Genomic DNA, 15,658 nt, shown 5'->3' with positions numbered 1-15,658 from the left:
TGATCTAGGAAATTTTTTGTACGCAACGAACATTTTGCTTTGACTGCAAGTAAACATTATGAACAACATGTGTGATTTGGTTGTGTGTATGTTGATGACTTGAAATTAGTGTAATCACAGCAGGAATTCCACCTTGGGTCACTTTGACCTTCATGGCGTTGTCTTGTCAATACAATCTTAACCTGTATTTTCTGCTACTGATCATGAAAGCTCCTTGCAAAACAGGTGCCTGAGATTGTGAGTTAAAATGCATCTCCCTTTGCCGATTAGAGTTCTACCCACACGTCAGGTGGGAATACCGAGAACACTTCGAATTTCAGACTTCACCCTCTACCGGCAGACCCGTGTGATTGAGTGCTATCGAAATCGGTGGCTCCAGTTGAAAAAACATTTGCGAACCATACAGAAACAATTCAATTTGCATGAACGGATACGGGTAAATTTAGGGGAAAAAAATCACGATGCTAATGTTTGGTTAAATAAAAGCTTTTTTCAAAAATCAGGAAATACTCAATTTCAAAAAAGACATCTAATTATAGGAATATTTGTAACAGAATACTCGGCTATAAGGCACATTTCTTAGCTATTATTTTCATTACAGCAATCATCACATTTTTTATAATAACTATTAAATAAATGAGAACATTTAGGCCGCCTAATGCCGGTAATATCTCTCAAAATTGTGTTTGACTGAAGTGTTTGGTGATAGTATATGCCGCATAATGACTCTTCTTGCAAATCATCCCATCCAGTTTATTACTCATCAACTTCATTTAAACCATCTTATACAAAACTTCCCCCTGTTGATGATAGAAATTATAAAATCCCACACACCCAGTGGTAGTCAGAGCTCATGTCAGTTTGGATTTAACTAGCCACTTTTGCTAGTGCTCCAGTAGAAGATATAATCAAGTCCATGCAAATTAGTTTTTACAGTAACTGTCACAGTAAAGCAAAACTAAATAAGGTTTCCATCACAATGAAAATCTGGGTTACATTGCCAGCATTTCTGTTGCGCACGATCTGTTTTATCACAGTTGAAAGCGCTATTATTAAATGTTCACGCCCTGTGTTAAGAGATTTCTCTTTCAGTCTTACCATGCACCTTGGTGGTTGTACGTACGTGCATGAGAATAAGCATTCGCAAGCAGGGAAGAGGATGACAGTGCTCCGTGCCATCTGTCCATCCTTCAACGCAAAGCCGTCTGTAATCAGGCCACTAGCTGAATGAACATTCCTAGAGGCGAGTGGACAAGGCTGGAGGCAGATTGCTCCAGTTCTTGCTTTAAATGCTGGACTTAATCAGCACAACGTATACAGGAAAGAGGATGTGACATAGACAGCTTTGGAGCAACAGGTCATTACTGAATGTCAAGCAGAATCCACATGTGGTAATGAATGTAATTCCTGGTTAAAAGGTATAAATCCGACAGTTGGTGCTTCTTTTGTATTGTCATTACATACGGGTCTGACGTAAACATTTTTGCTCAAACAAACCTCTGACTAAACATTCCTCCTGCTACAAGGTCCTAATCCATAACAGATGGCAGCCTCAAGCCTCCTTGTTCATTTTGTGCGCTTGCGAAGGTGCGACAACAGAAAACATTACCAAAATAAACAGCATCATTAATAAAAAATTGTTGTATGTGATAAACAAATGGTTAAAATACTGGCCCATGCGCCGCATGAAATGACCAATACAATCTTTGTTCAGATGCAAAATGAATGGAAATTATGAATTAGCAATTCAACTTTTGCGCAGAGGTCACTGTTTTAGTGCATTTAATCTCAGTTCATATTTAATAAATCTGTTATTCAACTTAAAGAGAAAAGTACCTGCCGAACGTACTGCGCGTCAAATAGATACAAGACACACACGTCAGCGAAATATTCTAAATCTCCTTAGATATCATGGAGCAAACAAACAGATGGAGTCAATGATTCTGATGCAACCTGCATATGAACACATTTCCCATCAGCTACAAGTCCAATAAATGTCGCTTCAAACAAGTTATCAGCACTTGTTTTTCTAGCTGTTGGAGTGTTAGTATGCAACTTCAGGACTGACTTTACGATCAGTTTGATGGTTGAGACCTTGGTGACCTTCACATTACCGAATGACAGAGTGTTAAGAAATACTTTGATGCAGCTCCTGCCACATGTCCCGGGGGAGGGAAGTTTTCTGGATACGGCTCTTCAGCCAATGGATTGTGGCTGTTTTTGAGGGGTCTGAGGGATTCCTGAACACCTGAAAGGGACTCTTTGTATTTTCTACAGATCCTGGGTGTCGTGGAGCTGCGACTAACTTTCCAGACAGCTTCAGTTTCAAAGTTTCCTGTCACAGAAGGCACAGATGTGTGGCATCTCATAGGGCAGACTTTGGTCTTTTTGATGATGAGGACAGAGGAATAAAATACTTTGAAGAAAAGAGGTGGTGCTGAAGGCCTTTTTTTTTATTCTTTATGTGGACAAAAGCCAGCTATTGCAAGGATATTGTTTTGTTTTGTTTTGTTTTTGTGAAAAAAGAATATGTCCCTGTCATATATAATCTTGGAAAAGTCATTAACATTTCATCTCAGATGTTTCTCGGTTTACATTTTATTTGTTTTGCTTGAATTGGCTTGCATTATGGTTCTCTTTGTCAACTGATGTAATGCAACACCAGCCAGCATCAGTTGTTTTCTGCAGATTCTGCTCTCTTTGCAATCATCAAGACACTGCTCATAATTCCAACAGTGTTCACAATTCAGTTGTAGGGCTTTTATTTTTCGATAAAGCCACATTTGTGACAGCTGAATGTGTTTCCTTTGTAAAATGCCATTAAAAAAACAAATTAGCGTTATTCTAAGTTTCAGGCAAATTTCACCAAAGATAAATCCAGACAGCAGAACTCTATTTAGATCGGAGTCAGCAAGTTGTTGATGCTGATGCATGTTGTCGTCAGATGACCCCCTGCATTAGTTTCTGAGAAAAAAAATCTGCTGAGCTTGATATTTAGTAGAAAATTGCCAACAACCAATTGAAACGATCAATCATGATGAAGGAATGGAAGGATATGTGTGCGTTGTTGTGTTTGTGTATTTTAGAGGGGTATTTGCAATGAGGCAAAAGTAAATTACAAATTCTTTGACCCTTTCGCTGCTTGAGCTGAATTTCAAATCCTGCGTTCTTTAGCAGGAAATGCAATTAAGGCTCCAATCAATTTTCCGCCTGAGGACAAACAATCCTGAGGTAGCTCTCAACACATGTCCACACTACTTTTTACAAAACACACATGATCACGCTTTCTTGTAAGCGTTGACATGATAGCAAGCCACGGGGGTGAACCAATGTATGCCTAATCAGGACACATCAGGGTGGCTGGAGGTGAAGGGCCCGGGGTCTCGCGTGAGCCTGATAAATGAAGACATTAATACATGGCCTTCCTATTCATGACTTAACACTTGAAGCACCCAAGTATTTTCTCCAGAAGTATTTCTATCAGTCCTTAAGCACTAGGCTTGAATCGATAATTCCCTCTCAAGGTTAAGGAATCCAAAGTCTTGAACCTTTCACGACAATAGTTGCTGACAAACTTACCCCATCTTGACTTTCTCTCCATTTTTGACGATGCCATTTTTCCGAAAAAATGCTAAAAACAACGTGCAGACATCCCTCAGCTCCATGCGAAATGACATCTAACCGCAGTGAGCACGGCTCTCACAGCGTCAGAAAATGACCCAGACGCCACTGCCGAAATGTGGGTCTCCAGGCTAAACTAGGCCATGCAGTCATCATATAAGCCTGAGTGCTTTTTGCTCAATCAACAGCATGGTCAGTCCCGTGGCCGGGTTACTGAGCCGGCCTGAAAACAGATCTCCTGTTCTCATTTTCTGCATGCCGTGTCTCTAGTGTGTCATTATCCAACACTGGCTCTGTCTAAAGACAGTGATCTGGCAGGCAAAGACTTTCCCATATGTCCCCCGTTAAGTCCTCTCCAAAGGAGAAGGGCCCCTGCTGGGAGGCAAGCAGGCTTGTAGTCTCAGATCAGACTGGAAACAAGGATGGGTTTGTAAAGACGATGCGCAACTATGGACAGGGATTCCCCTGTCTTGTTAGCTAGTGTGTCTGTGTGCGTGTGTGTGCACTCGTAATTGTACGGAATCAGAGAAACTTTAATTGGTGATTAAGAGGCTTTGGCTGCACTAAAATCAACACTTTCCATTCAAGCTGGGGATTCCATGCCAGGACACACTCACACAACATGATCAGAGATGTTTGCCAGCAGTTTTTTGGGTCAGCTGCATTGCTCCGAATCAATCGCTTCATTTGACAGTTTTAGCCTTTTCTTGTTTATTTGAATTACTATTCTTCTGACAATTGCTGCCTGCAACTTTTTTGTATTTAATGGCCGTGATCTGGTAAGGATCCAATTTGTCTGCCCTATATTTTTTATGGTAGAAGAATATCAGCTTCAGTGTATAGTCTAATAAAAAAATAAAAGTATCTACATTCGCTTACTCATTGTTACTTTGTAACAAAGCTGTGTAGCTCAAGATACATACACTATGTTTAGGGTTGCTAAAAGATTAAACACAACTCGGATGAACTAACATAAATATCTTACGATTCGAGCCATGAAGGAATATACTATTTGTTTGGGACTTTTTATTATTTTGCTCAAATGAAAAATATGAACAATCAAAATCAGAAACAGATTACTTTATTGACCCCAGAGGGGGAAATTGGTTTTTGTTGAGAGCAGCTCCTGCTCACAGAATAAAGTGGAGAAGAATCAAAATGGAACTCTATATAAAAATAAAGAATAAAATAGCGAATAATAAAAATAACATAAGATTGGTAAAGATCAGAAGAAATACATTTAAGGGTGTGTAAAAATATATGTATGTGTATACACATATCTTAATGTATTTACAAGTATATGTATATGATTACATATAGTATTTATATGTATAAATCAGGTTATTGCACAGAATTTATAGACCTGGAGCATTTTTTCACTGGGTTTGATGAACTTTTATCTTTTATTTTATTAATATATATATATATATATATATATATGATGTAGTAATCATCTACTTAAGAATAAAATCAGACTAAACCACAAAGAAATAGCAACGGATTTCCAGGAGATGCCATCTTGTGCAAGAGGTTTTGACACTTACAGTAACAAACACCAACAAGATCAGGGCAGGTGTTAAAACGCCATGAAAGTGCCAAGGAATAGTGAGATCAGTGGAGCTTTTCCTTGTCTGATTCTGGTCACACTCTCACTTTATCTTTGCCGTAAGAGACGCAGGTTGACCGAGACCCTGTAATCAGATTGGACCTGGGAACTCTCGGAGAACTTTAAAGCTGGTGAAATTATAGGGAGAACAATCACCTGTTTGTGCGACTGTGTGAAGTTCACCGGGACTCTCATGTGACTGTTGCATCCATGTCGACAATCGCCTTATGTGGACGCACTGAGCCTCAGCAAAACTGTCCTTTTTGTCACAAGAAAATTACATTCTTTTTTTTTTTTTCACACTCCTATCCAGAAAATCGCCCACCAGATGATTGCCTAGCTTAACTCAATGCTAAGCCAGCCTTATCCTCTTAGAGCTGTTTTGCAGAAAACATGCCGACAGGCCCTTTCTTGGGTGTGACCTAAATGAAGGGGAGCAAAAAGAGGTCCGGCTCGGACCTTAGAGGACAGTTCAGGGCTATAGAAGTCATGCAAATCAGTCATGCGTGTTACAACCGGGTCGCGTTACAAAGGTCGTTGGCTGACCACTGACTCTCAAAGTGACCTTTAACCTCATCAACAAGACACACATGGCAAGGAGGAAATCAGGATGCCAAAGTATTTAGTCCTACCATACATTATTTCTTTATTTTTAAGCAAAGCACTTTGGAATTTGTATTTACTAATTCCGTTGATGGCACACAATAGAACTGTATTTACACCGTAGTTTACAATTAAGTTACTTTCCACACCAGCAGCTGCCCAAAAATGACCCGACTTGGTGTGGTGCCGACTGTCTGGAGATGAGAGCTGATCTGTAGGGTGCCCAAGTTAAGAGAGACATGGAGACAACAAGTTTTAGGTTCTTCCTCTCATCCCATGAGAGCTCCCTCTACATTTGGAAGGATTAAGAGTGAATTTTTGGTGGCGGTCCCTCATGTTCACCTCTGGCCATAGGGAGCAGTTAGCGATGAGGTAGCCATTGCTCCTACAAAGCGGTACAGGAGCTTCTGCGAGGATCTAGAATCCTTTAAATATGTGGCGGAAGTACAGACTGGATGGAGTTGTAGGGCAGGCCAAGAAGTCCAAACATTGATTAAATCCTCACCTTGTTTGCTAATAAGTTGGACCTCTATTAAAGTACTTCATGAAGCAAACTGGACTTGCTTGGTTCCATGTTGTAAAACGATTCTTTTGTCTTAGGTGTGACTTGCAGTATATGCTGCCACGTAGTAAAAATATAATTGGTGGAGTATGTTTTGACAGGAGAAATATTAAATATTTAACTTCACTAAATCTCATTGTAAAGTCAGAGTGAATAAAGGTTATATCTAAGACAATAAAAGTTTTGCACCAAATCACAAGTGAGTTTCATAAAAACCAATATTAATTACCCGAGGCAGTGTTTTGGGGCATCTATCTTTTTAATGAAAACACTGAGTATACTTTGGCTCTTGGACATCCGTTTTGATTTTGATTTTTTTATATAAAATTATTATAATGTAGCTTTTTGAAAAAAGACAATTGATTCAATAAAAATCATGATACATAGAGCCCTAAAGATATTTACTGTTCTTACTTCGCAACCACGGCAGCTGCCTGACAACTAAATCTATACGGCAATCATGAGGTCAGTTTAAATTACATGTTGTTTGGCTTTGGGCAACAATCTGTGAGCACCGGCATCATGAGCCAGAGAGAACAGCGGACTGATCCTGATGTGAGGATATGCCCTAGTTCTACAAAAGCTTGTAATCTGACCTCTTTCAGCATGCCCATAAACATCATAACCAACGTGTTTAATCCAAGTCGGAAGTTTGCAGGATGGAGTAAGCGTTCACAAGTGTTTGATCGTGGCACAGTTACAAGCAAGTAATAGGTCACACATTGACACACAAAAACAGAATAGAGCTCAGTAACTGAAGTGGAAAAAAAAAAAAAAAAATCAGAGACTGCTACCAAAGCTCTCATGTGGGCAAGCAATTTAGTGCAAGTGATAGACTTGTACAACCAGAAATAAGTGACATCAGACATTCCCCTCTTCAAATTTGGAAGCTAGTATAAATAGAGGGGTGGAAATAGACCAATAAAGCCACTAAATACGTGGTACACCAAAAATTGTCCAGACACCTATTATCTATTTTACAGCCCTTGTACCCATTAGGTAGAAGCAAGAGAGCGACTTCAAAAGATTGACCCCTCCCCTCCCGTCCTGTTAATGACCCCAGATGTGGGGTTTGGAACAGGGGTCTGATTCATCCAGCTAAATCCTGCAGCCGCCGAGGCACGGTGGGGGGCCATTTCCAATGTGCTAAATTAAAACAATTGGAAAGGCGTGGCGGGACACTTGGATGATTAGAAGAGAGGTCATTGATCTGCAAACAGAGCACAATCAGTCAGCTCCCTCTTTGCGTGAGCTAGCCTTTGCCAGTCTTACTTTCAGAGCTGCCGTGGTGGAGAGCGTAATGAGAGTAATGCATGAATATATATCATTCCCGCACATAAAACCCCCTCACCTCTGAAATTGGCCTCTGCCCATTGTGATGAGAGCCGAACCTGAGCGCGACTGCCCAAACGTGTCCAGACATGAAAAGAATGGCAATTCTTGCCTGTTTACATCATCAGCCCCCAACACCGGCTGTACACATGTCACCCACTGAGTAATGTGCCCAACGAATACATGTATGTCTGCACTACGAATCCAAAGGCACCAGTCATCGTCTGCTGTTGTTGGAAGTATAACAGTAAGTCCACCGCAAGCTGCCAGAAAGAGGTCCCCTCATACTGGCAATGACTCAAAGTCAAGTGGGCCGAGTTAGATGTACGCGCTGCGGTTGTATCGATGAGCGCATTTGAGCTTCAGGTAGAGATGCCTTGATCCGTTGGCTGAGCTAAATGAGACTTAAACAAACAAAACTTAAACAAACTACAGGGGTTCCAGCAGGATATCGCTTAAACTGACCTCTTATCGGGGCCTTTAAATAAATCTAGGTAAGAGTTATTCATCTTTTAAGAAAAATACAATAGTGTGCAATCAAGACAAACGGTACGATGAAATTGGTTGTGATTTTAAATTATTTTCACTCAGTTCAGTTCTCTCTATCCCATGAAAAGATCAGATCTTTTTTCCATTTACGTAAAGTTTTCTTTTTTCTCAAAAATTACCTCTGAAGCCCAAACACAGCAGACTTTTCTGCCGTGGCCAGAAATTAGACCGCTGCACATGAATAGGTATCACGACCTCAAGACACGAACCCGTATGTGTACATTTTATATTAGTTGTGGAAAATGACACACCAACACAAATTCAGAGTACTAGCCAAAGGAGAAAATTGAAAAACATTTTACTTTTTAAGAGCTGTATCGTGTTTAGATGGACAATTCTACATGTAGATATTGACAACCTCAATAACGACTCATCTTCATCTTCATTCCACAAGTCTGCTCACCTTTACCATAAAACAGCCAGACTGTTTTAGCTTCAAACATGAGCTGGTTAACCACAAATGCCTTGCAGGAATCTGAAATGGCAATCAAAATAACTATAAATGAATCAAAACCACTGGTAGAAGGAAATACTTAGCGACACGGACGTGAAGCCGAATATCTGGGGATGTCTATGAGCTCAGGTGAGCGTCTAAAAGCTGCCACCAATCGAATGCATCTCCTCTGCATTTGACATTACTGCAAACTACAACCAGAGGTGGCTAATCTCCACAGCAACCACATCAATTCAAAAAGTAGGCAAAACATGGAAGTGAATGTAAACATAGACTGAAAATATTGGTCCTTCTGGAATGAAATTACTGTTCTGGTCATTACCTGAAAACGTTTTCCCTCATCCTCAGGCCAGATGTTAGAGCACTGCCCACAGAGGCTGCCTTGTTTCCGCCTGCTCACTTGTCATCCTGACTGCACGTAGTATCACGGGAGGGTAAGAGGCCTCGGAGTGTCCTTGCAAGTAAACGGTCCCAAAGTACTGAATAGACTATATTTCTGTCTTTACAATGAATTCAGTCTCTTTCGTTATGTGCTCTTCATCTGCCGGAAGACGCAAGGACGTAATTTGAAGTAGTGCTTCTTGTAAATTCGCCATCCTTTTCCCTCTCAATTCTCCACCATCCGGTCCTGGCTTCTAAACGTCTTGCCCATATGAAGTGCCGGGACGTCCAGGATGGGCTGAGGTTGCTGCTGGGCCGGGGGCTGGCGTCTACTGCTAATCTGTTGTAGTTTAATGACGGCAGACCTCGCCAAGTGGTGGTGAAGCCCTGGGGGGTTGACCAAAGTCAGGAGGGGCTGGGCATGTGACCCACACCAGGCTTAGAGTCTAACTGGTTGGGGGAGGGTGTTTGTGTGTTGGGAGAAGTGGATATAGGCATGTGTATACACACACCTATGTCTGGAGCTAAGTGGCCAGTCACTTGAGGAATGCAGACTTTTTGATCTCAACCATAAAAACATGGGCAAATTGAGCTTTTTTGTGGGCAAAAGTAGAAAAGAAAGGCCTGTTGTTCTAGTTTTTGGCAACTGCCGCCTTACATGCAACCCCTGCCAAAAAAGTGTAAGCTGTACAGGGGCACATAGAGGCAAATACACACATAAATAAAGGCTCTATGAAGCACATTGTCCCCAGACTTTGCACGTCTATAGGAGCTGATGATGATTTTTGGATTATACCGAAGTAACTTGAGCAATGTGACCAATTTTTTTTATTTTTTGCGGAGGTTCGTAAAGTCCATTTCAAATGTCCATCCGCATTGAGTTTGATGGCTGTAACGTTTGCCCTTTATCATTCAAATGGATAAACTGCTTACTTGCCTCATTTCACTACCGTCCTCATGATTCAGAGCACAACCTCAATTAATTAGTAATACAAAAATCAATTGTTGCCGGGGTCAAATAGATCTCAAGCTATTTAAAAGATTGCATGTCCACTTAAGTTGATTTGCGGGTGCTATCTCCAAAGACACATTGATGAACTGAGGTTTCTATTCCCCTAATGCGCAACAAATAAGACAAAATCAATCAGGAGATATGGATGGAGGTCCCGTGTAAAATAAGCAGGAGAGATGCAAATAAGTGCCAGCTGTCATTAGGACAGCAAGCATATGAAACAACGCGTGTCTTCGCATACGAAAGCAAGGAACAGGAAAAGCAAGAAGCAGATGCACTGAGGGCAAAGGTTCATGGGAAGGCACAGTAGCCCGGTGACCGAGTTATTTTTCTGCCTTGTAAGTCTTTAATTAAAGTGACCACACTGATGTCCCATCTGCCATCAGGAAACAGTGCCACTGATTATTGGCTGCTATACAAGCACATTAATCCACTGAAAGGACAGGTAGGAGTAAACACACACACACACACACACAAACACACTTTGGCAACATGCACAGAGGGTGTGCTCAATACACTGGCCCATTCACAGCAACAGAGATTAAGACACTGAGACTTAAATCCTGTTATCTTGTTTGTGTGGAGTTGGAAGGAGAAATTATTGTTATTTTTGTAAGGAAAGCAACTGAACCTTGTGCTTCCCTCGGGGAGCAGCCAAACAATTGTAAGCGCACTTGTGTGGAAATTGCGGTAATTCAGCATGATGACAATGAACACAGCAGTGCTGGAATGACAAGAGCTGAATGAGGGGGCAAGGTGGGGTGCACGTCCCTATGATGATAAGCACTTTTTGAGCACATAATGGAATCTTTGTCTGTATCGCTGAGCAACAGTCGTATTGTAGTCACTTGGCACCCGGTGACAACCTTCCATCTGGTCCACCCCTTGCAAAGGCTATATATTTATTTGCCTCAATGGAGAATAGTAAGGGACAAAATCAGGGGTAATTTTTGTTAAAGTCCCCAAATTAGAGTAATGGAGTTAAAGCACTCTGTCCAACTCTTACGGTGAGGCATTGATTATAGATTGATTTCTCCCAAATTAATTAACTGGCCCTTTTGTTCCACTCTTTACCATACCGCATCAGAACACTACAGCTAGCTGTGTTCGAGCAGCAAAATCTATTCGGCTGCGTGTGGAGCAGTTTCAAACCAACCTTGTTCGGTTTATCTGAATTCCACGCTTGATTCTGTCCTTGTGAGGTTTGAGCAGGTGTTTAAACAGCAAACTGACTCGAGCGAGGGCCAAATCAGCATGTTCAACTCTACCACTTATAATGGCTTTGAAATACGGCATTTCGCTCACCACAAATATTTATCTTCCAGTCCTGCCAGTGAATTGTGGGCGATGTTAAGTTTCCAAGAGTAATGCTTTTTCTGGAACAACAAACTCACAACATTTCAGATTTATCTGTTTCGTTGGAGTTAAAGACAAGTTTCATGCCGCCAAAAAATTTAGCCCAGTCGCATCGGACCAGTGAAATTACAGTGAAATTCTGTTCAATTCCGACCCTGAAGAAGACGACTTTAACGGTTTTGATGCGCGGGAGGAAGACGAAGATAGCAATCAGCTGGAGTAGGACAAAGCGAAGATAGAAAGTGGATGGATTTTTTTCTTGCGTTATTTATTGTTAGTCTTTTTCTTCAGCCGTGTTACAGGCACTGTTCAGAAAAAAAGCATTTCAAGTATGTATTTGTGGATGATACAGATATCCATTAATTATAAGTTAAACAAATGGTTCTGTGTAACATCTTTCTGTGTAAATATCTCATGTTACAACGTGGATACCTGCGGCTTATAGACAAATAAATATATGTACACATGCAGTTATTTAGTTATTTTCAGCAGGTGAGGCTTATATTCAGGTGCACTCAATAGTCCAGAAATTACGGTTGTTATAAATGACGAATCTGGGTATGACTATGTCCAAACGTTTTAATAAAGGGCAGACACTTCAAAAACGGAACATTAGGACATGACTGCATAAACTGGTTACTTTTTACCAATTAGGAGACAAAAAATGATGAGGAGAGCTCTTGCTCCACTTCCAATAAAGAAATACTTTTGAAATTCTAACTTTTTCACCGCCATTGGTGGGTGTTCTTATTTTTTGATGATAATAACCCCCTGATTCAATGCAAAGCAATATTGACAAAGCGGATGAATTCTTCAATTATGTGATGTTCTTGTGAATTCTAATGTGTCGAAAGGTAACAGATTTGGACAAAAGCAGATTAATTGGAAAAATAAATCAATAAAAATGTCTCTATATATGGTGTTCAAACAACTTTGACTGGAGGGAAAAGCTAGGCATTAGAAAATATTTGTAGGGCATATCTTGACTGAAAAATGTAGTTATTTGACTTTGAAATTGGTTTTACAAGACTCTTGAGCAAAGCAGTTAACCCCTGCGATTAAATCTCGCTCCAGCTCACAGTGAAGGACTGCTGGTGTACTTGACAGTACAAAATGCATGGATGGGATTCAGAGTGGTGTGTTTATTAAAACAGCTGTGAGGAAAAGGAGCGTAAGTGAGGGGCACAAGTGAGCTCAGTTCAGTGCCATCGATGGAGCATTTCAAATATGTGATAAATCTTTAGAATAGCTCTTAAATATTTTACTCTTCCCCTGGAGGTGACTCTGCCCTAATCTGCAGGGGAAGACTAGGATCATTAAAATGTGCAGTTTTCTCTACCAACTTAATGAGCAGATAAGCTGTAAAATGTAAAATCCTCTAGACATTTTTTGCTCACTGCCTAATTATGCCATAAACTCAGCTCCAACTCTTGATTTGTCTACCGACTCACACATTCGCTGCCGCCGCGGGAACAGCGTAATCAAGAAATAGAGGTTAGTGAAGTTATGTCAAGTGCATTGTATCAGTGCTTCACAGTTTTCATAGTTACCATAATGTATTGGGCTAATTTATATGTTTTTTTGCCTTTGACAAGGTCAAGTGAATTTAAGAAAAGACAATGAAATAATCAAAAAACAGAAGGAGACATAATTCACTCTTGTCTTGGAGAGACAGTGAGGAAGACTGACAGAGGGACAGGGAGAAAGAGCACTTCTTGTAAAATCAAATGTTGTCATAGACGGAAGTTTCCTTGAATGCGTCTTTATCATTCGTCCTATTTCCATATAATCGTGTCTTTTCTCTTAAAATAAAAATCTGATCAAATCATAAATAAGTTCTCATAACATAGCTTCTCTTTCTCATTAGTTTGTGGGTCCACTCAATGATTTTTAACTTTTGGTTATATTTTTTTAATATTTTCCTGTTGAAATATGACCTAAGTCTAACAGCTATACAACCAAATACTCACTTATCATATCACTCAAACTGTTATTTATCCTCAATACAGTGTGCCCATATCCACGTATCACAGGTGGATATTTTTATTCGGTTTAGTTATTTTCTTATTGTTTTGACAATATTCGCCCAAAACGCTGCGCATATTTTAAATTATATGGTTGTATGTATAGGGTTGGGAATTGATCGGCTATCTTTGTTAATGACCTTCAAGCTGATTCACCTGGAGAATTGTTGCTGTAGTGAGGCCATCTGCGCCCGTCCAAGCTCAGACTCCTCTGTCACTTCCCGGAGACGCTTCTCGCTCTCCAGTCTCAGACGTCGCTCTTCCTCGAGCTCATGGATCAGCTTTTCTCGCTGTGGAAAAAAAAAAAAAAAAACAGAAATAGAAATAGAAAGATAGTTTAGCCAAGAAGCTAAAGAGCTCATCCCTCATCATCCCTGCCACTTTTATACAACCTTCAGTGTAAGTCCCAACAGCTCCAGTACTGAAGCTGACCTTGACCTCTTGTGTAAAGGGTTAAGTAAACATACTGATCATTAACATATTTATTATTTATATTTTATATATATGGGGGATGGTGAAGCCTATCCCAGCTGTCATTGGACAATCACCCTGGACTGGTCGCCAGTTAATCGCAGGGCCACATAGACAGACAAACAATCATTCACCCACTCATCTGGGGCAATTTTTTCAAATTTTCTCCCAATTAACCTGCAGCATGTTTTTGGACTGTGGGAGGAAACCGGAGAACCCGGAGGATCCCACGCGGACACGGGGAGAACATGCAAACTCCACACAGAAAGGTTTGATTTGTCGGAATCAAACTAGGGTCCTTCGCATCCTGAGGCCAAAGTGCTAACCGAAGTGCAGTATATACATATTTATATACACATATTGTCCGTTCTACACATATTACTTGTGAAAGTGGCATATACAACATTGAATTCTGCTCTTGCAAACATATATATCTATGCCTTATTGTTTATTGAGTAAAACTTCCCTCTGTCATTTCATCAGATGGGCTACATCGACCGTCAGAGCCTTGGAGCGTTCAAAAATGCTTAACTATTCTCTGTGCTATTCTTTAACCAAAAACCAGCCCACATATTTCGCTACATGTCTATTACGTTTTTTTTTTTTTTTTTTTTTTTTTGTTTGTGTGTGCTTATTTTTTTATTTTATATTTTTTTACATTATTTTTCTTCTGAACACAGGTCTAAGAACACAATTCTAATTCCGGCGTGACTGGTCCGAGTCTCTTCAAATGATCAACAATGACAATAGTAGCCATTTATTTAATCAAACCAGTCAGCCAGTTTTATATTTTTATGACTGAATTTAAAAAGTATTATTTAATACAATAATATTGGTGTGTGTGTGTATGTGTGTATGGAAGTAGTGAGGAGGATACGGAAAATAGAGTTAGATGGAGATGGCTGATTTGCTTTGGCGACCCCTGACGGGAAAAGCTGACAGGAGGAGAAGAAGAAGAAGCAGAAAATGTGTGTGTTTTGGAGACACTGAAATTCGTAGAAACCTTTTTTTTACATAAATGGCAAATGCACTTTTTTTCATTTGCTTGCTCTGAAACTGCTGAGTCAAAAATTTGGAAGTGAAGTAATAAATTGTTGTGAACGCAGTCAGCAATGAGAGGGTTATCCTGTGAGACAGTGGAAAATTAGAGATGTTATATTTGTGTATGCCTTTAAAGAAATATTTCAAAAGTTGCCACAAAAATGCAGAAAGTTGCTGATGCATGGACACAAGATGATCCACCTTAAAATTCTATTAGGCCTGAAATTAATAGTGCAGCTCTGATATCGAGGATTATTTTACTTTATTTACAAACCAGCATTATAGGGACATCTTGTGGTTGAAAGAATGATAGCAGCCTCAATATGTCTCAAAGTATTTTGACAATATCTGCTCGGGATGATGTATTCTAGGCCACTCAGAATGTCAAACTATGATATATAGCTGTAGAATAAAATCAAATCGTAAGGGAAAACTTCTAAAAAAGAAAAAAAAAAAAAAAGCTAATAAATGACCATACATTTCTTCAAATTCTATTTCCACTATAACCGTTCTGCTTTCAATACAACCAGTAAACAACCATATTTTATTGTACATATCCTGGCAGGATAATTGTCACAAAAGCAGATTTTATCTGGCTCAGTCCATCAGTGGGAGAGAGTATTAAGCCTAGGTTGCTATTAAAAGC

General features: G+C 40.0%; 1 protein-coding gene across 6 annotated transcripts in view; it reads right to left on the bottom strand.

Moving 5' to 3' along the window:
* Positions 1-15,658, bottom strand: part of LOC147233521 (nck-associated protein 5-like) — a 159,249-nt gene that overhangs the window by 52,345 nt on the left and 91,246 nt on the right. For 5 of the 6 annotated variants that reach the window (XM_086148425.1, XM_086148431.1, XM_086148428.1 and 2 more), the window contains one exon: positions 13,657-13,790. In XM_086148425.1, the coding sequence (XP_086004551.1) occupies positions 13,657-13,790 (134 nt within the window). Of the gene's footprint in view, positions 1-3,579; positions 3,715-13,656; positions 13,791-15,658 lie in introns of those variants that run through there. The other variant, XM_086148430.1, reaches the window with a different exon arrangement.

Source organism: Fistularia commersonii, chromosome 6 (genome assembly GCF_037954325.1).
Source record: "Fistularia commersonii isolate RoL2024-O1a breed Wild chromosome 6, RoL_Fcom_v1.0, whole genome shotgun sequence".
Lineage (NCBI taxonomy): Eukaryota > Metazoa > Chordata > Actinopteri > Syngnathiformes > Fistulariidae > Fistularia > Fistularia commersonii.
The sequence above is the reverse complement of the archived record's forward strand: the minus strand, read 5'-3'. Positions and strand labels throughout refer to the sequence as shown.